The sequence below is a fragment of the Mesoplodon mirus genome (assembly GCF_964341445.2).
Source record: "Mesoplodon mirus genome assembly, chromosome: 15".
Taxonomy (NCBI): Eukaryota; Metazoa; Chordata; class Mammalia; order Artiodactyla; family Ziphiidae; genus Mesoplodon; species Mesoplodon mirus.
In genome coordinates, this window is record NC_138991.1 from 75,280,909 (window position 1) to 75,301,984 (window position 21,076).

The following is a 21,076-nucleotide window of genomic DNA, read 5'->3' on the forward strand; positions in this document are numbered from 1 at the left end:
CCCATTGTAAACAGATTAGAAGGGAAGAGAGGGCCTACAGCAAACAGAACGTTGAAGCCACAAGCCACGTGATGGCTGATGTTCTGCAGCAAAAGAGGAGGCACAAAGAATAAACAGCAGGCAGAAGTGGGGGAAGAAAGGAAGGACCCCATTTGATGGTGGTAACTCCTCACTTGGAAGGCTCTCCTCCTTGTCCTCACCCAGCCTGGGGCTTACTGAAACTGCTAAAAACCTCATCACTCCCCACCCACCAGGCTTAGATCTTTCCCTGAATAATGTACACCATTGCCTTGTGAATTCTAACTCTGCATGTTCAAAGCTTAGCTCACTCCCTGACCAATCTGGACGCTATCCTGGGCTCACCATCTCAGACACAGGTTGCTCAAGACAGAAACTTAGGCGTTTTCTTTGATTTCTTCCATCCCTCAATCTTTTAACTTTCAGTCATCATTTATTGAGCAAATATTTATTGAATGCCACATAGGAGTCAGGTTCTGGGTGATGGAGAGATAATAGTAATTAAAATATAAAGCTTCTATTCCATGAAGACTATATACTAGTGAGGGAGACAGATAATACAAAAATAGACTATATCTATATTTACAGATTTCTAGAAATGTTATATATAGAATGTTTCACTTCATCGTGAAAAAAATAAAACAAAGGGATGATGTAACATGGTGGCTGCAATTTGAGTGGTGAGAATGCCAACAAACAGAAATTCTGAGCAAAGAGCACTCCAGGCAGAGGGAACAAGAGGTTCCAGAGTCAGGAATGAACCTTAACCAGAAAGAAGGCCAGTGTGTGTGGCTGGAGATCACTAAATCGAGGGAGCCTGGAGTGAAGTGAGGTCAGAGGGGCAGGGAAAGTGTCCTTAAGAGATCTCCCCGAGGGGGTTGGATTTTTTCTGATTACAATGGAAAGATATTGAAATACTTTTAAAGGTAGTTTGGAGAGAACTTGCAGGTGTGAAGTTAATGCTCTGTATCTTGATAGGGGTTTAGGTTACAAAGTTGTATGCATTTATCAATGGTTATATATAGAAATAGTACACATAATTCTTGTACATTATATTATATATTCAGAAGACCAAGAAGAGAAAAGGAACTGTAAACAAATATTGAACTACAGTTAAGGATATGTATGCTGGAATATGTCTGCAATTTACTTTGAAATGGGTCAATAAATAAGATAGATTAATGGATAGATAGAGGGATGGATAGGTGTGTGATAATGCAAATAAAGCATGAATGGTAGGATCTCAGTGGTGGGGATATATGGGTGTTCAACTTTCTTTATGTTTAAAAATAATAATACTAAAATGTTGGGGGTGGAAGCTGGTCTGATCTTATCTAATCTACATTTTACAAAGCTTTTTCTGGGGACTGAATAGAGAATGGGCTGTAGAGGGTTTTTGTGGAAACAGTGAGACAAATTACAAGGCAATGGCAATGATTTGGCCTAGGATAGCACCTCTGTACTCTCCGGAATGGATTCCCAATATGTTAATGAGGTTCTGTTCCCAGAAAACGTGAAGAAACACAAGCTGGGCGTACCTAACATGGTCTACTACTTGACTCAAAATATTGTTTTTTGAACTGAATAAACAATAAGAGATAAAATTACATATTAGAATGCTCATTGCAACTTAGTGGGATTATTTATGAAAATTTACAGTTATCTCTGAACCATTTACCTACATAGTTCCCATGTTAAGATGGCACAGGAATCATCCATCACATCTTTGGTATTTCCCAGGGCTCAATAGATTCCTGTTTATAATGAGCACTTCAAAATTCTACACATTCTTTATAACATTTTTAAGCTACTGAAATCTGTGTGGTCTGTACACTGTGAGGAACATGCTGGTACAGATCATTATAGTGGGGAGCTTGGCAATTTAATTAGCTTCACCTTCTTCATGGGTAAATGGTAAAGCTGTGTCAAGGAGGGAGGATTAAATGAAATAATAAGAAAACTGCATAGCAAGTCTAGTGTTAATTATGATGGAAGATTTGTTTTGAAATATTTTAACGTTATGCTAGCTGAATATTTTTGTATTTATATGTAATTTCTGCTTTCATGAATCAGTTGCAATAGATTATGGTAATAACGTTTCATACGAAACAGCATCTCTTCTTAGGGAAGGCTTAAACTATTATTATTTAGTCAAAGTAAAGAAGACAAAATTAACTTGGAGTTATATGTTTTTGCTTTGATTTTTGTTGCTGTAGTTTTTGCTTTGGCCCACAAAGGCATTTTCAAGAAGCTGGTCAAATATGGCTTTAGCAGATAAGAGACTTGAGAACCTGCAGATCTACAAAGTTCTCCAGTGTGTTCGGAACAAAGACAAGAAGCAGATAGAGAAGCTGACCAGGCTCGGGTACCCTGAACTCATCAATTTCACAGACCCCGTCAATGGAAACAGTGCCCTGCACTTAGCCTCGGTTTCCAATGACATCGATATGGTCAGCTTTCTCCTGAGCCTCGGTGCTCACCCTGATGTGCAAGATAGAATGGGCTGTACTCCGGCTATGAGGGCTGCAGAAATGGGCCACGAATTGTCCATGGAAATATTAGCCAAGGCAAAGGCCGATATGACTATTGTCGATAATGAAGGAAAAGGTAAGAACTCCCAGCATTCTATCCAGCAATTCAGTTTGTAGCCAGAAATCAATAAAATGCATTTTTTTGCTTTCCAACTTTAGAAGAGAGTTATTTATGGTACATGGTAGTGAAAGTCTAGATTCTCACTCTTATACCAAAGGACACTATCTCCCCATGATTTGAAAATGATGCAGGTATTTCTTAGGGAAGCCAGTTCTGAGAACTTTCTCATTGAAAAAGAATATTAGAATTAGTCAATCTGATTTTTTTTTTTAACGTGGAGAACTTTCAACATAACGCACGTTGATATTTCCATAATCACAATCACCCATTGTAAAATGTGAAGTCTCATTTAGAGTTAAAGATGAAGGAGAGCATCTCTTCTTTTTTACATTTTAGAACCTCGAGTAATACTAGATATAGGTTTTGCTCTCAAGAGCAGTCTAGTGTAGAAAGTAGTTGCATTTAGGAAGTTGAGGGACAGAGGTGGATGCTGACATAAACTCCAACTTTCTAGTATCATTTAGAAATGTATTTGAAAACATGACTTAAAATTTGAGATATGACATTTCCATGATTATTCAGCTGAGATAGCCCCACTTTCTCACTCTTCTCCTCCCAAATCCCATTCAAGACCACGATCTGGGAACTTCTTGTCCAAATAACTCAAGGTTCTGACAGGAGGTGACACAGCCTCATGAAAATCATTAAGAAAATTACCTCCAGGCTTAATATAAATTGGTAGATTTAATCAGTTGTTCCAAAGAGTTGCTTCAAGTACAAAGCCATTAACATCAGTCCCACATTAGAGAAATGAATCCCATTTTATAATGTTAATTAATGTTTTCTGACAGGAGCAGAGTCTGCTTTTGTAACTCTCTGCAGACATGGTATTTGAAAAGTGACTTGCTTATAACAAGAGGTGAGGACAAAGTAAAGGAAGAATTATTTAATTACTTAATGGCACCACATAACAAAATACGCTTCATATGCCCTCAGGAGTCAAATGTGTTTTAAAATGTTTTATTCTGAAAGAAAACCTCCCAACGCTCTATAGAATATCATTTCACAAAGTGTGTGTCACGGGCCATTGAATCAGTGGGATGTTGATAAGTGCTACATGCAAAATTGGTTCATTCCGCTGCCAAATTTATGAGAGAAACATTGGATAAAACAAATTTAGACATGTTTATTTTACATTTGTCATATCGACCAAAACCAGTGACATTTTCCATATTTATTTGACCATGAGATAGTTTTTTAAATGGCATCTTGTATACCTGGAGTTTCATGGAAACTTCAGTACATTTAGAAGAATGGTAACAAAGAAAAGTTTACCTTCTTGAGTTTGAAACAGAGATACAAATCACAAAGAAATCTGTCTGAGACATTTTATAGCATAAAAAACTAAAATTATAAAATGTAAACAATCAAGGTAAAATTGGAAACGAGGTCAAATGAGTATCTGTAGCAAATGCAACAGCCATGAGTTTATCTGTACCCATTCAAATTAATATTAAACTTACCAAGGTTCTGGAAGACCAATGTATGATAAAAAACAACCTGAAAAATCAAATAGGAAGAATTAAAAATATAAAATGAAACTTGAAACAAATACAAAATCTTGTTTCACACGTGACCTTGTTAGTACTGCTCCCACCAGCCTTGATTGTGGTTCATGGTATGCCTACTGCACAGAGGGCCTTGTATTCCCATCAGTGAACCTAGCTTACCTTGCACATCCCTCAGTTCAAGGGCTGCTACTGGCCAAACTCCTTGATTTATTCCACTGTAGTCTCTCTACCCTTAACATCCTATTTTCCAGTGATTGACATTTGGCTCACTGCACATTGTTTCAAAAGGATGAGCAAACATTTAAATGGTTAAAATACTTACTGGAGCTTTAGAAGGATGAGGGACATACTCTAGGTCTAACCTGTACTTTCTCTTTGAACAATTTTGCAGAATATGGAGAAGGTAACACTCTAAGCCAAAAAATTATTTGTTGTATTAAGAAATTAATTACAGTGTCTGGAATTATTTTCTTTAAGGGTAAAGCTGGAATAGTTCCTTGTAACACCCATTCCATTGGTTCTCCCATTTATAGGGATGCATCCCCAATCCTCAATGCAATACACTAGTTCTATTGTGTATACATTTTTTTTCTCTTTTGTTTTTGCTTCAATCTTGGAATGTTGATTTGTGTCCTTTGTGGCTTAAACAGTCAGCATAGATAGACTTTCACTGTGCGTTGCACATGCCATCATTATAAAATAGCCATTTCATAAGTTCCTTAAGGTCTTTGTAGTGAATTCAACCTCATCTGGTACTATTTTCTAGATTTTGCTGTTGTTATTGTTTATTGCTGTTTTGGTTCACTCTTGCCTAATATGACTTCTCTGTCTTTGATTTTATATTTTCAACCATGTCCTTGACCATCTTTCTATTTTTAACTGTTTGAGTAACTCTATTTTAGATGCATGTTTATATGAGATATATTTTGGTTTCAATTTTCACATAAATTTTATTTTTATTTTAATGGTAGAGTTTATCCAATTTACATATATCTAGATGCTCCATAGGTTTGGTGTCAGAACTGTCACTTATTTTATATTATGAAAGCATAATATATTTAATTTATATAAATACACAAATATGTATAAAAATATTTTCCTCTATGGTCCATGTGTTCTGTGTTTTGTTTTGCTGTGTGTGTATATTTTCCTTCTCACATTTTCTAAAATTAATGGTATGTTTTTAGTTCTCTTAATGGCTAACTGGACAGCTTTACATATACTTAAAACTGTTTATTGAATTAGCACTTTAAACAGTATTCATTAATATTTCTCTATGAAAGATGAGATTGGTACAAGAACCCTTCCTCTCACCTCCTTTACCTCCCTTCCAGTACCTAATTTTAGTACATTAAAATCATTTTAGTTCTTTCAGTGATTCTTTTCATACCTTTAAATAATAAACATCTATCTCTTTATCTGTTTTTAATAATATCTCATACTCCAGCAGTAAAAGATAAAGAAAATCAAATGCTTACACTGTCTCTCCTTCCCTCTCTTCCCTCCAAGTTTTGTTAAATTACATTATTATTTCTATATTACTGTGAATTACAATATTCTTTTCTGTATCTACAGTTCCTAAGGTAATTGAACTTTGGTTCAATGGTTGAAGGGATTCAGCATCTATCATGGGTCTTTTAGTCACATATTCTCTGTTGATCTCCTGTTAGACTCATTTTTGTCATCAAGTAGTTTAGCTCATTCCTTTGGGCTTATATCCTTTGATTTCTTGCATCTTTAAACTGATTGTCCATCACTTTTATATATGAACAATAGCTTGACTGAGTATTAAAAATTCCCTGTTTTCTTTTCCAAGTGACATTGTAGAGCTCCTTTGGTTATTTTCTAGCAATGAATGTTGCTGTACCAAAGTCTTGCAGCCAGCTTGACTTTTCCTCTTTAGAAATGACTTGAATTTTTAACTGGATGCTCACAGGACACTTTCGTACCTAGCTTTACCTAGGCACCATCTTATGGATTGTTCTTAATCAATTTTTCCTGAGACTCAGTATACTCTGTCAGATCTAGGTTTTTCCTTCAAGAGAGTTTTCTTCTATTATATCTCTCCATTTCTTTCTGTTCCATTTGTTCTTTTATTTCTGAATATCAATTACATACATGTTAAATATTCTTTGCCTCTCTAGAACATTTAAATTCTTGCATCACTTCAGTTACATTTTTCTTTCAAGTTCTTTCAAGTTTTTCTTCCATGTCCCTGACCATGGTTTTGGCGATGTCTGCTCTCCTTTTTCGTGCTTCCAATGTGAACCACTTTCATTTCTTTAGTGGCTTTACAATATTTTTCTCCACCATTTCTTTTTTCAAGCTCTGCTTGCTCAAATTAATCTTTTCCTTCTATTTATCTTTTATTGTCCTATAAGTACTTATTATAGAATTGGTCTAGCTTTGCACTTTTGTTTCAGAAAAAAATATATTTAATTTCTTTGTTATCTTGGAAATGGGTCAGTCAATAATTTTCATGTCGTATAGTTTTTTGAGTATATAATTTTTGCCTAGTGTTTGTCATCAAGTTTCTTTCCTTACCTTTCTTTCAGTATATTTCTTCATAGGTCACATGCTGGTTTCTTGTTGATTATTGTTCCTCTTTGAATGAAGCCTCTTTTTAGAGTCAAGTCATTACAAAGTCAGTTTGGAGTTTGATTGCTGTTTACCTGACTTTCTTACCAGGAGAATATAAATAATACCCCAGGTCTGTAGTACATTTTTGACATGGGTTATGTTGAGGGTCTGTGTGTCACCAGTGCTGGGTATGAAGATTTAGCATTTTTCTCTCTTCAGTAAACAAAATCATTTGCCAAAATGTCAGAGCCCCTTGCCATCTAGTGTTTCTTCTTACTGCTACTGTACAGACAGCCTGCTTCCTATAAATATGGCTGGTCTGCACATTTCATCATTATGTACCATCTCCTTTGCCACTCTGCAGTTTCAGAGGGGATCCAGGGATCCACCAATAGTCTTCTGGCACACACACCTCTGAATATTCCAAGAAGGGACACTGGGGTATAGACTGCAGGATGCCAAATACCCAGGGTCAACCGGAGCTCACATCCCAGCACTCAAATTCTTCCCAAACAAAGTCTTATCACATTTTGCTTATGACTGTTTTCTGGCTCTTATAAGAGGTTGGGTTTCTTTTCTGGTATCTCTGTCTTGGTGTTTCAGTTGATTTCAGAGGGAAAACCAAGGCATAAATATCTTTGCTCTATCACCTTCAGCTAGCTAATTATGAATTTGTAAATTATTGTTTGTTCCTTCCTATCTGATCCAAATATAGAGAGACTACTAATTAAGTATTCTTTGGGGATTCTATTTTTCTACAGGTATTTTGTTTTACTGCATTTTACCTACTAAGAGACATTATCGCTGTGCACGGATTGCCTTGGAACATGGTGCAGATGTCAACAATTGTACCTATGAAGGAAAGCCAGTATTCCTTAGAGCTTGTGAAGAAGCACATGATGTTAAAGATGTGTGCCTGACATTTTTGGAAAAAGGAGCCAATCCAAATGCTGTCAACCCAGTATGACTATTCCTCTGATTATAAATATTCCTTTTTTTCAATTATAGAAAAAAATTTCAATACACTAATAATCTCTATTAGTGTATTTTTTTCATTTGAATATGGTAAAATTATCCTGTTAGGTTAGACTGTTCATTTCTGTTCAAAATACTTTAAGATGATATACTTTCATCATCTCTATATGGCATGGCCATGATTCTACAATCTATTTCCTAATTACGTTTGGAAAATTGGTATTTATTATGTATAATGTTAAAAGATCATTATAGGAAATAGAAAAGATATTAGTGATGCCTAATAAAAATTTATCTTCTTCAAAAGAAAATATGTAGTTCTGCTGTTTCCCTTAATCATTTTGCTCCCTCTCCTCATTTGGCTAATTTTATTGAGTTTTCTTATCTCTTAACTGTCATTTCCCAACAATAAAAACAGATTTTCTTCTCATTAGAAAACACCTATAGCCTAATTTTAGCATGTGTTTTACCCTCTTTTCTCCCTTATTGCTCTACTTTCTTTGCAAGAAACTGCATTTTTCAGCATGAAGTTCCTACAGGGACTTTTGGTGTGACTCTGACTCTGATTTTAGAATTCTACATTTTGGACACTGACCCATTTTACTGACTTCATTTTTCCTATTTGTTACATGAAACCAATACAACTGTACAGAACTGAACGTGTCAGTGTGACTCTAAGGCCAAATGGATTTAGACCATATTTATACAGAATATGTTATTTAGTGTGACAGGGATAAACAGCATCTGATCTGTTTCACGTCCAGTCCACAGGTCGCACGGCTTTAATGGAAGCATCAAGAGAAGGAGTGGTAGAACTAGTTCGAGGGATATTGGAAAGAGGAGGTGACGTGAATGCATTTGACAATGACAGACATCACGCCGCACACTTTGCTGCCAAAGGAGGCTTTTTTGATGTAATAATCTACTCTTTGCTTTAAAATTTGTTGCTAAAAATATTCTCTTCTTTTTCTCAACATCTTAAAATATCATGTAGGTTACACTGATATAATTTTTTCTGAGTTATCATCTTGATTTTCCGAAATAATTCTAAAACTATATTTTATACCAAATATTAACCTTCAAAACATATTTTAGCTCTTTATTCAGTTTTATCTGCTTGCTAATTTATTCTTTTAATATTGCTAATAATGTTTTTCTATATTTTTAATTATGACAGCTTCAAGGTTTTGCCAACCGGGATTACTCTATTTTATGACTCCCTTACACATTAGAATTTTCACAGTACAGTATGATCTAATTGTGGGGAGAACAATGCCAATATACTCATCTCCCCGATGTTTGAGGCATCTACTGACTCATCTAAATGTTTAACTCTAAGTATTCTTATTATCTGGATATATCAGCAAAGGATATCTCATAGGTACAGTGATATTGCAGAAACAAATTAGAAATCAATGCTATCCTATTTTTTTAAATTCTGAATTATATCTAAAATTTCTTTACTGAGTTTATCTGAGTTTTAACATAATTATCTTTACTTTTGGCATAGGGTCTCTTCCCTGCAATAAAAGTATATATCACATTAGAAGTCACATCTGTTTGGTAAAGAATTTGCTCCCCTGATGATGCTTGCCATAGTCTGATGTTTTCTAAAATTGCCTAAATTTACTTCAAAACGGTAGCTCCCCAGCTGAGTATAGAGTTTTCTATACTCTAGATCAATGTTGTTTGATAGAACTTCTGGCAGTGATGGAAATATTCTCTGTGCTGTACAATGTGGTACACTACACTACACGTGGTTTTTGAGTACTTGAACTGTGGCTAGTGGAAGTAAGGAAATGAATTTTTTAAATTTCTGTTCTATTTAATTCATTTTAATTTAATTCAAATTGACACTCTGGATAGCACAGGTCTAGGTCCCAGTTTTCATTCAGTAAACGTACATTCCTATTCCTCTACAATATCCACTCTTTATTTTGCAGATATTGAAGCTTCTCTTTGCCTATGACGGAGACATGGGGCTGATTGCAATGAATGGCAACACACCACTTCATTATGCTGCTATGGGTGGTTTTGCAGATTGCTGTAAATATATAGCTCAGCGAGGTAAAATGGTCTACCAATTTCATGCCTGAAGAATTTATAATTTTTCCACACTGTAGCTCATCTACAGAGAATTTCAGCCTGTCAAATGTCAGTTGCTTATCTCACACATATATGTAGAAAGAAAATTAAACTTTTTTCTTATTTACCTTCTGTTAAATCATGAATCTGGCCTTGAAGGTGATAAAAATTCATTTCTCAAGTATTTTTAAGTTATTATTAAAAATCTAAAGAGAATTGTTTATGAGTCAACCAATTATTAAGATGCTTATAGTTATTAAATTCTTGTTTAAAAAAATGTAAATAATCAATCTAAAAATACAAGCACTAGACACCATGTCTTTTAGTTTGCATTCTTAATTATTTTATTTTTTAAAATGTGCTATCATGTCAAGTGCATAGATAACATTTCTGGGTAATTTTAAATTATGGGGGAAATATTTTGGGGAGAAACACATGAAATAAAATGAAAAATTTCATGGAACATTTGAAATATAAGTAATATTTATTATTTTAGATTTTCTGTAGCTTTCAAATAAGTATTAACTTAGGAATATAAACTATGTTATGTATAGCTTAATGTATTCCTTAAAATAGTAATATTAGCCAATTAAGTTTAAAGATTTGGATCTATTTGGTTTTAATTACATGCTAATTAAATGTACATTCAAAGTTATTAACTCTGTTAGAGAGGGAGCTGCATTCTGCTGAATGTTATGGTAGTGTTTTTTTTGTTTTTTTTTTTCCCAGTTTATGAGAAATGGGCAGAAACTTAAAGTTCAACAACTCTATAATGGAGCAGAGAAAGTGCTTTTATTTTCCTGTCTTCTACAGAGGAACAGAAATTTTGAAGTCACTGGGACCCTAGAGAGCCTATACTGTAACCACTAACGTTATAAATAGGACTAATGTGCCTGCATAACTAATGGTGTAATAACTGATCCACTTTGACTTTTTTCACATTATACAAAGCTCACATTCTTTCCCCATTCCACTACAATAAAAAAAAAAAAACAGATAAAGGAAAATATATCTACTGCAATTTTTGCCCTCATCAACTGTCTCATCAGTCTCATTTTCAAATCTGTCACCATCAGCAGATTATTCTGACACTTCATTTTTAACATTGTGTATTTCTAGAAACTAAAGATCTGCCCAGATTGAGACAAGCTTCTTCAACTTTAACATGCTGATTCCTTTCTTATTGGGACAAACATCCCCCAATATATACTCTACCATTTATGTACTCCTGGGATAAAGTCAGAGAAAGCAAATTGAGAAGTAAAGGGCCAGAGCCTGCCAAAGGCCTTGTCTGGTGATGCAGAAAAGATTAATCCTCCTGGCTGGCTCACAAGACTAGGCTGTGTTTCTGAAATAAATGTCTAAAAATGTTCTGAGTTCTGTAGCATGTTTGGAAGTACAACCACCAGATCCTATGTGGGTGACCTATTTCCATACCAGGCAATTGCTTATCTAAGGCAATCAGAGCAGCAAGAAACCATTGGTCATGAAATGCTCATTTCTGAGTAAACTCCCTGGGTGTAACCTCTTTTATTCTTAAATGGGAGGGCTGGATTCTTTTCCCACATTAAACTACCTTCCTCAGTATGCTCCTGTTTTGTGCCTGATCTTGTCCCTGGAGTAATTTACAACTCCCTGTAGGCAGTGTGAGGCCAGATCCAGGGGAGAGGATGGGAGTTTGGAATAGTTCTCCTGAAGCCCCTGTGCAGGGTTCTCCTTCTCTTGGGCCTTTTGACAGCACAGTCAGCTGAAAGTTGAGTATCTCAGCCACAGAGGCACATAAATCACAAAGGGAATGAATGGATCTTTATTTACTAATGATAAAAAAGGAGACAAAATCAAAGGGAGAGGAAAATGTCTTCATATCTTTAAGCTGGGATGTTGGAGTCTTTTATCCACACAAAATTTCTAACAGGGAGGAAACTAGGAGCAAAAGAAGGCAAGATAAAGCCGCTTTAAAACCCTTTGATCCTTAGTGCTGGGCTGAATATAGGAGCGGATTGGGAGATGGTCGATAAACCTCCAGACACCCTGAATAAGCAAAAAAGCTAAATAAAAACAGCATACTCAAGATGACTATGGAATTATACTATGGAATTATTATGCTGTGGAATTATACTGTTGAGACCAGTCTCAGGTCCCTTTCCCAATAAGTCACTGTTCTTCAGACTGTCCAATATAAAAATTTTAGAATCTTTATTGTTCCAATGCTCTTTTTGAGTTTTTCTATCACTAGTAAAATTATCAGCCTTCATATAAAATTTTAATTTTTGACAATGCCATAGGAAGTGCTAATGTTGAAAAACACTGGTGATTAATTTTCTTTTTGATAAGGAATAAAACTATAAAGTGTTGGAGGGACGTGTTTTATTTCTGCATTCGGTGACTTTTACATTTTGGATGCTAGAGGTACTGAGGTTAGAGAATCTTTTTTGATTATGTGATGCTTGCAAAGCAACAAAAGAACCTTCTAGATTCAAAACACTAGAAAGACCATCTTCATAGTCTGAATTATAATGGGGTTTTTGTGTCTCCAGACACTTACTACAGACAACACAGCCTTCTTGATAGCATTAACTAGACTCCTTGATGCACTCAGAAAAGTTTATTTATTTGGAGAACGCTTACATATAATGTTGGTCCCATCATTTTAAGTAAGGGTCCAAAAAGGGAAACGGATTTTAATGCCTAATTGTACAGTTCTTATGCTGGAATTCTTTCAGGTTTGATGAACAAATTACTTTCTCCTCCGTTAGGCTGTTCACATGACCTTACTGCAAAACAGCAGGTCAATATAAATTATACTAACTTCATGGAGAATACAGTTAAAGCATAGTTTAAGATTTTACACAGATTTAGTCATAATCGTTCAAAAGAAACAGGTGTCAGTTAGCGTCCTGAGTTCCTAAGGTCCTATTTAAGCTGTTTGAATCCAGCTTCCTTCCAAATTCAAATGTCACCCTTACTCTTTCCCGCTAGTCAGGAAGCCTCCTTAGCAAGTATCCCAATATGATATTTGTTTCAAATATCTATAGGGATTAATGTCCTAATCCTTTGGGAAAAGATACTATCAATTGGAAACATATCTCCCTCAGAATTCACCAAAATAAAGCTCACAGGAAAAAAAAAATCATACCTTAATTTTGTAGTTATAATAGCTAAATGTGCTTACCTCTATATACAAGTAATTCGGGAGCAACTTTTGATTAATCACTAGAAATTTAAAAAACCGTTGGATGCATGTCATTTGTGAAGTCATGGAGATGCCTTGGCACCATTCATAATCATGATGTTTCCTGTTTTAGGATGTGATCTGAAATGGAAGAATTTGGAGCATAAAACACCCAGGGCCTTGGCTAAGAAAGGCGGCTTTAAAGCAGCCAGCAAAGAAATACGGCGGGCGGAGCGAATCGCTAATAAACTGGCCCAGCCAGGAGCCAAAAATCCGAATCCACGATTGTACCTGAGACTTCACGATTGGTCCATAGAACATGAGACTTTCCTTCGGGAAGCCCTTTCGTTTGTGGACAGGGGCGATGGGACAGTCACCAAGGAAGACTTTGTGCTGGCGCTGGAGGAGAGGCAAGATTTTATGAGCTCAGAACAGATAGCTACCATAGCTCAACTTCATGAAAAAGTCCGGGGCGGAGGGGTCAACATTAACGATTTCTTTAAAGGAACCAAATACTTAAGCAAGTCTTATGTCCTGGGATCCTATGGGCCTAAGAAAAAAAACAAAAGGATGGCCAAAAAAGCCAAAAAAGGCAAGTTTGTTTTACCCCTCCCAATCTGCATCATCCCTGACCACGTGTTTCCACGCCGAAGCGAAGGTGGGCCGCCTTATTACATGATTGAAACCTACGATCATGTAACTGATTGCAATCGCTTTAACCGAGATCATCCACCCGAACATCCCATTCAGGATGACTCTGCTTGGTACACTGATGATCCAGGGAAGGTCTTTTCAAACATTAATTTTATCACCAAGGCGGGAGACCTGGCATCTCTGAAAAAGGCGCTTGAATCAGGAATACCTGTGGATATGAAGGATAATTATTACAAGACACCCCTAATGACTGCATGTGCCAGTGGAAACATAGATGTGGTCAAGTTTCTTCTTGAAAAAGGGTATGCCTTTCGGTTGAGTGAAATTTAGATTTTTGGGAGCCTTCACATTTCAAGGAAGGCTAAGACACATTCAGCTCCAGAATTTAAGTAGTGCAAGAAAGGGCTTCATTCCTGAAGTCCAGATCACAAATAGATCTTATACCGGGAGCCAGGCTGATGGAACATAGGAGTGTGTGTATGCAAAGACCGTTTGCCAATAACAACTATGCACAAAGTGAAGGCGCAGAAGTTTTCCCTCTGAGGGTAAACAAAGCCTTCTGATAAGGTAACCCTGGCCTCCCAAGACAATTTAATTTGGTCTCAGAGCTTTACCTAGATGATGTGGAGTTGCTTTTTATTTTATTTTAAATTAAAAACAGAATTTTTTTTATTGTGGTAAGAACAGATAGCATGAGATCTACCCTCTTAAATTTTAAGTGTAGGGTACAATATTGCTAACTATAATCACTATAGTGATTATAATATTGTAGAGCAGGGGCCTCCCTGGTGGCGCAGTGGTTGAGAGTCCGCCTGCCGATGCAGGGGATACGGGTTCGTGCCCCGGTCTGGGAGGATCCCATATGCCGCGGAGCGGCTGGGCCCGTGAGCCATGGCCGCTGGGCCTGCGCATCCGGAGCCTGTGCTCCGCAACGGGAGAGGCCACAACAGTGAGAGGCCCGCATACCGCAAAAAAAAAAAAATATTGTAGAGCAGATCTCTAGAACGTACTCACTTTACATGGAGTCATTTTTAAATCTGTCTCTTTTTTTTTCTTTCTTTCTTTCTTTTTTTTTTTTTTTTTTTTTGGAGGGGATCTCAACAAATTCAAGCAATTTGATGGTAGCCATAACGACTAAGCACACTTCATTCCCTTTTCCTTGGTTCATTTGTAAATATCTTTAAAATAACAAAGCATGATATTTAGTTTAACTTTTAAATCTAAAGCAATGTCTCAGGTTTAAGTCCTTCTTTTTACCATTGCTGAATAACCCGGGGTAACTTTCTTAACCTTTTGTGCCTCAGTTTTCTCATTTTTATAATGGGGTTCTAATGGAACTCAGCTCACAGGATTTGTTAAAGATTAAATGAGTTAAAATATGTAAAGCCCTTAGTAGCCCAGTAATTGCAGACTTGATAAAAGGTATTATTGTTATTACTACTATAATGTTTAACTTCAAAGAAGGATTTAAATGTGTTTATTATAAAGAGGGAGTATAAAGCAACTAATGACAATATGAAGTGTTGGGCAGAGAATTTTTAAATAGGACTAAAATTTTATTTTATCTTTTCATCGTTTCTGAATGATATATTGCTTTCAATAAAATCAAAAGAATTAATTTTCTTTTTTCATTTAATTTTAATTTTATATTGGAGTATAGGTGATTTAAAATGTTCTAGTTTCAGGTGTATAATAAAGTGATTCAGTTATAAGTATTCATATCCATCCTTTTTCAGATTCTTTTCATGTATAGATTATTACAGAATATTGAGTAGAGTTCCCTGTGCTATACAGTAGGTTCTTGTTCATTATTTATTTTAAATATAGTAGTGTGTATATGTTAATCACGAACTCCCAATTTGTCCCACTCCCTCACCTTTCCCGTTTGGCAACCACAAGTTTGTTTTGGAAGTCTATGAGTCTGTTTCTGTTTTGTAAATAAGTTCATTTGTATCATTTTTTGATACAAAATTTTGATACATTATAATGCTTAAATTTTTAATAATGAAGGTGTATTTAAAAATTCATAACATACAGAGAAAGTAGATACAAAATGAAATACTATAACTTTTCTGTTTCCTGTTAGCTTTGATCTTTCATTGGATCCAGTTTTTCCCTGATTTTAATGATGCAAAATTGTAACCCTTAGGTTACAATTGTAACCTAAGGATCTAAGGGTTAAAATTGTAATCTTTAGTGTCTAAGCACCTTTTAAACTAAACAAAATGTATATATACACAAAGTTAATACTGTTATATAATGAAGAACACAGGTCAAGAAAAATTATGGCACAGAATATAACTTGACCCAAACCTTCCTTGGTTTACAGTTGAACAACCTGATAAAACTATGAAATCTTCCTTAGCATTTTTAGCCTCCAGTGCTTGGAATAACCCATATTTTTAGCTCATGCATCTACCTCCTTTTACAGGGCTAACGTCAACGCAACAGATAATTTTCTGTGGACTCCGCTTCATTTTGCATGCCATGCCGGCCAACAGGATATTGTTGAGCTTCTTGTTAAATCTGGAGCCGTGGTAGATGCCCTTTCAATCAACAACTCAACTCCCTTAAGTAGAGCCATTGAGAGCTGTAGACTGGATACTGTAAAATACCTACTTGATATTGGTGCTAAATTCCAGCTGGAGAATAGAAAAGGCATGTGTTCTCATTATGCGTGATTAGGGTTAGAAAAGGGGGATTTATGATAGATTCCAAACCCGTTTAAATCAATTCTTGTAGGACCACATTTTCCCTTGAGTCACTGCTGCGAAAACAAACCTGAGTAAATGTTATGGAACTTTATCGTATACACAGTGCTTCTCAAATCATTTGTGTAAAAGAACCAGTTCTTTATGTTGGTGATCCATTGTGGATGGAGACTTTTGCAAAATACAATGAAAAATGATTTACTAGAAAAATAAAGAGGAAAAACCCCATAAAGTCCAAACATTTTTTTTAAAGGAGGAAAGCAAGACATTTTTTTTTTTTTTTAAATAGGAGACAATCTATTTATTTATTTATTTATTTTTGCTGTGTTGGGTCTTCGTTTCTGTGCGAGGGCTTTCTCTAGTTGCGGTAAGCGGGGGCCACTCTTCATCACGGTACACGAGCCTCTCACTATTGCGGCCTCTCTTGTTGTGGAGCACAGGCTCCAGACGCGCAGACTCAGTAGTTGTGGCTCACGGGCCTAGTTGCTCCGCGGCATGTGGGATCTTCCCAGACCAGGGCTCAAACCCGTGTCCCCTGCATGGGCAGGCAGATTCTCAACCACTGCACCACCACTGCACCAAAAAACTTCTTTTTTATCATTGGATTCAAATGACATAAAATTGTTATAAAAATTTCTAAACATTTACTCTTAATCCCTGTATTTATTTCACTGTGGCTGCATAACCATTAGTTTGTAGACTGACACCAGTCTGCAGATCACATCATGAGTCATCACTTTGTCTTAACAGTCAATTCCTAATAATTGGCATAGTTTGAAGCCTCTGTAGACTTTGGATTCTTTCTAAAGTTGGACAAATCATTCCTGAATTGAGGCTCTTTCTAGGAAGTAAACTGGAAGCCTACCTTATCTCATAAATATCCCGTGTAAATATGTGGAGGTGTTGTTTTCTTAGAGTAAAACCCATTGCTTCCTTTTGATATGAAGGAGCTTTAGTATCTGTGGCTGCTTCAGGCTGCCTCTGAGTCACAGGTAATATTGTTAGGCCTGCCTGAGGACGTTACAGGTGTCATAATACCCAGCCATCTGCATAGAGCACCTGTGACCTCCAGTCTCCCAGGCCTTTTTAAATACACCTCCTTCCATCATGGGAAGGGGAGGACAATGTAAAATTGTCACACACAAAGGAATGTGTGCACTGTGGGAAGAGAACCAGCACTCAGATATTCAAAATGTAACCTACCACTATTTCCTATCAACTTTTTAAGAAACATGCTCAAAATAATTAACAAGAAGAACTGGTTTTGCTGGTAAATGGCACTCTAAATGATGAGATTTTATAGCTGGGGCCACCTTAGAGAGTATCTGATCCAGCTCTGTGACTTTATACATACCATTCACTTCAGTAATCACCCTTGGTGCTGCATGCTTAGAGGTGATGTGCTGAGATTTTACTACATGGTTTATTATTAATCTGTTTAATGAAACTCTGAATTTATATTTTAAACAGGGCATAGTGCCATGGATGTTGCAAAGGCTTATGCTGACTATAGAATAATTGGTTTGATTAAGGAAAAGCTGGATAACTTGCCAAAACCAGCAGAAAATCAAAAAACAAAAGGCAAGCCACCGCTTAAAGTGAAGACTGAAGGCCCTGAGATTAAGAAAGAAGAGGTATGAAAGGCAGTTGACCTCCCATTAGTAACTGGTAGGGCTGCGGCACCATTTACATATTGTTACAGGACATGGGCAAATAATATGCAGTCCATGTTTTCAGCACCATTATGCAATAGTTTTAAAGAAATATCTAGCAAGAAATTTCCTGTTACTGAAAAGCCTAAAAAGTACTCATTGCAAACAGAATCCACACAAAAACCATTAGAATGTTGGAAAAAGAACTGGTATTGGATATGTATACACTCAGACCTGAATTATACAGATTTGATGGGATGGCCCAAAAAGGGAAGAAGAGTAACCCTTATGAGAAATGAAGTAAAGCATGATTTTCCTTCATTTTGGTTTCATAATATTTCACTACCCACCTTACCACCCCACTCCCAAAGAATTTTAATGATTACTATGAACCCAGGGATATGTAACTTGGATATCCTGCAAAATAACTCTATAAGGTTTTAAAAGTGTCAAATTGTCCCTGGTAATCTGGAATGGTTTGGGTGCCTCTAAATTAGCAGCAGAAGATTGAGGTTGTTGTTTATGGGGATTTCTGAGACACCAAGAATTTGTCATTCATTAGCAGGAAGCTTTAAGTACATTTCTAGACTGGAAGCTTCTTTTAGGGAAACAGATGGATCCCTAGAGATTCTTGGCTGACACAGGATAGGGGATGAAATTCAGGAAGAAAAAGGTTTAATGTTATCAAATTAGAAAGGGTTAGAGAAATGTAGGTGGTAGGAAGTAGATAGAGTTGAAGGGATGATAGGCAGACAACAGAGAGCAGTAAGCATGGAGGAAGAGAGTAAGGATGGCCAGAGGTGAAGGAGGATTGATCAGCTAAAGCTCCTAATACATGTACCATTATTATTTTGGTAGGAATACATCCTTCTGATTAATAATGGCCACAGGTCAAGGATGGATATCTGAAAGACTTTTGTGATCTGTCACTAATACTAATTAAATAAAGTTAAACGAGGCAAACGAATGATCTCTCCTCACCCAAAATGATAATAATATTCTATTTCATTTCAAATTATAATTTGTATAGTAACATTTTTAGTTTTTTTCTGGCTTCAGAGTAAGATGCAGAACAGCAAATAATGTTAGAAAGTGTATATAGGTTTTTGCAATTGACAGGTTTTTTTTGGTCTTGTTTCCAGGAGCCACTTTCATCAATGTATACTGTACCAACCATAGTGGAGAAAAAGAAGATGCATAAGGATAATGTGGTTTACCTCAATTCATTGATTACCAATGGTTATACCAAGAAAGTGGATATCACATTTATTCCACAGAGGGTAAGTACTTTAGAAAGATCATAACATGGTATAAACTCCTGATGTCATTTTTCAAGTACTCTTTATGCAGAGCACACAAACAAATGTCCTTATCTTTTATAGTTATTATTTGGAGGTGTCCTTTTTCTAGGTCCTACTACTTCTGACTAAGTAAGTCCAACTTGTATAGCTTCCAATATCTGGTATTACTATTTTCTGTATTAACATTTTAATTTTCCTTGAACAATTGAAGTCTTCTTCAGTTAGTGCCATTCCTTATAGCCATGTAGTCACCAAGTTCTATAGATACTTTCTCTGGGTACTCCTTAGAGCCCAACCCTTCCTCTTTTTACACACCCTCACCATCTCACTTGGGAGTTTCATACTAATCAAGACTGGATTTATTCAGTGGCTTCCTTAAACATCTACAATTAAAAAGGTGAAAATGTCTTTGGAGAATAAGAGTGGTCTTGACAATATGCATCAAGCCATGCCGAATAAGAGACCACCAGCTCCTTCTGGCCTCTACTGTGAAAATAATTTTGACTTCCCCATAAGACATAAAGGCAGTAAACCCAAACTATCTACTAACTCCATTGCTTCCTGGTTTTGACATCCTAAAAATGATCAGCAGCCGGCCTGAGGATCATCAGAGAGGTAACTGAAGAGCATTTCAGTTGTCCAAATAGTCCCCATCAGAAACAGCGATGCCCACATAACCAAAACTGTTGTGTAAGAGATAAAAGTTAAAATAGATTTAGAAATAAATGATAGTTTTAAATTAACCATCTTGAAGATTGTCTGGATATTGACATGTTTATTGGCCATCCTACTCACACCTGCTCTGGATGTGGTTGTTTATTTAAGATCTGGATTCCCAAAGCCACGACAGCAGAGCTGATCAGGAAGAGGGAACTGCGCCGGGAGCGGTTCTCTTACGAGGTAGATTTTGATGACTTCATGATGCCCTTTCAGAAGCACATCACAGAGAAAGCGCAAGCATTGAAAGCTACCTTCAAGACCTAAATCACAACAGTTGCTTCTTGGGATAAACATTTTGAGACCCAGGGACCAAACGTTGGAGAAAGTAGGTATTTCCATTAAAGCCAAAACAATCCACAAGTAACCAAATATTTGTTTTTGCTTTAACAGCTATAAGTATTCTGAGCTGTCTAGAGAAGGTGTGTTTTATTTTGCAATGAATTGCATGTTATTCTGCATAAATCCCCCAATTTTCCTCAATAAGGCCAGGGAAGGGAAAAGAAGCCAAGCACAGGGGAGCTTTCTGATGAAACCCCAGCTTCCATCCAACCTGTGGGGAGCTGTGGAGCACCAGGAAAAGGCTCTGGGCTTCTGGATTCCCAAGTCAATCAGTTACAGACTACAGGCTAGAGAGGGTACCAGTAAGGCTATTCCAGTTCTCAAGGGCAATTCAGTGAATTGGGTCACGTTGGGAACTACTGGCTGGAAAGCATGCAGCAGCTTGCTGCGTGGGTGGGTGTGCCACATGGGAAAAGGAACCCCAGGGCTCTGGGTGGGCACCAACAGTGTGTGTTATAAGAATGTATATACAGAAGCTGAACTTGAGAAGGAAATACTCTTCTCTATACCCTCCTCTATACTGATCTTTAAATGAATGGGTGAGCGGGTTAGAAGTGTGGTTTTGTAGTCAGTAGATTTGAATCTTCACTCTGCCATTTACCAGCTGCACATCTATGGATCAAGTTACAAATTATCTCTGAGTCTCAGTTTCATCATCTATAAAGTAGGGAAATCAAAATGGAATATCAAATGGAATCATTTGATA

General features: G+C 36.5%; 1 protein-coding gene across 1 annotated transcript; it reads left to right on the plus strand.

Moving 5' to 3' along the window:
* The first annotated feature begins 2,240 nt into the window (after positions 1-2,240).
* ANKEF1 (ankyrin repeat and EF-hand domain containing 1) lies at positions 2,241-20,369 on the plus strand. The gene is made up of 9 exons (XM_082644133.1): positions 2,241-2,625; positions 7,523-7,722; positions 8,501-8,650; positions 9,680-9,803; positions 13,127-13,949; positions 16,079-16,305; positions 17,829-17,992; positions 19,153-19,290; positions 20,137-20,369. Exons 1-9 carry the CDS (start codon positions 2,280-2,282, stop codon positions 20,293-20,295), a joined length of 2,331 nt encoding a protein of 776 aa, XP_082500259.1. The 5' UTR covers positions 2,241-2,279; the 3' UTR covers positions 20,296-20,369.
* The last annotated feature ends 707 nt before the right edge of the window (positions 20,370-21,076 follow it).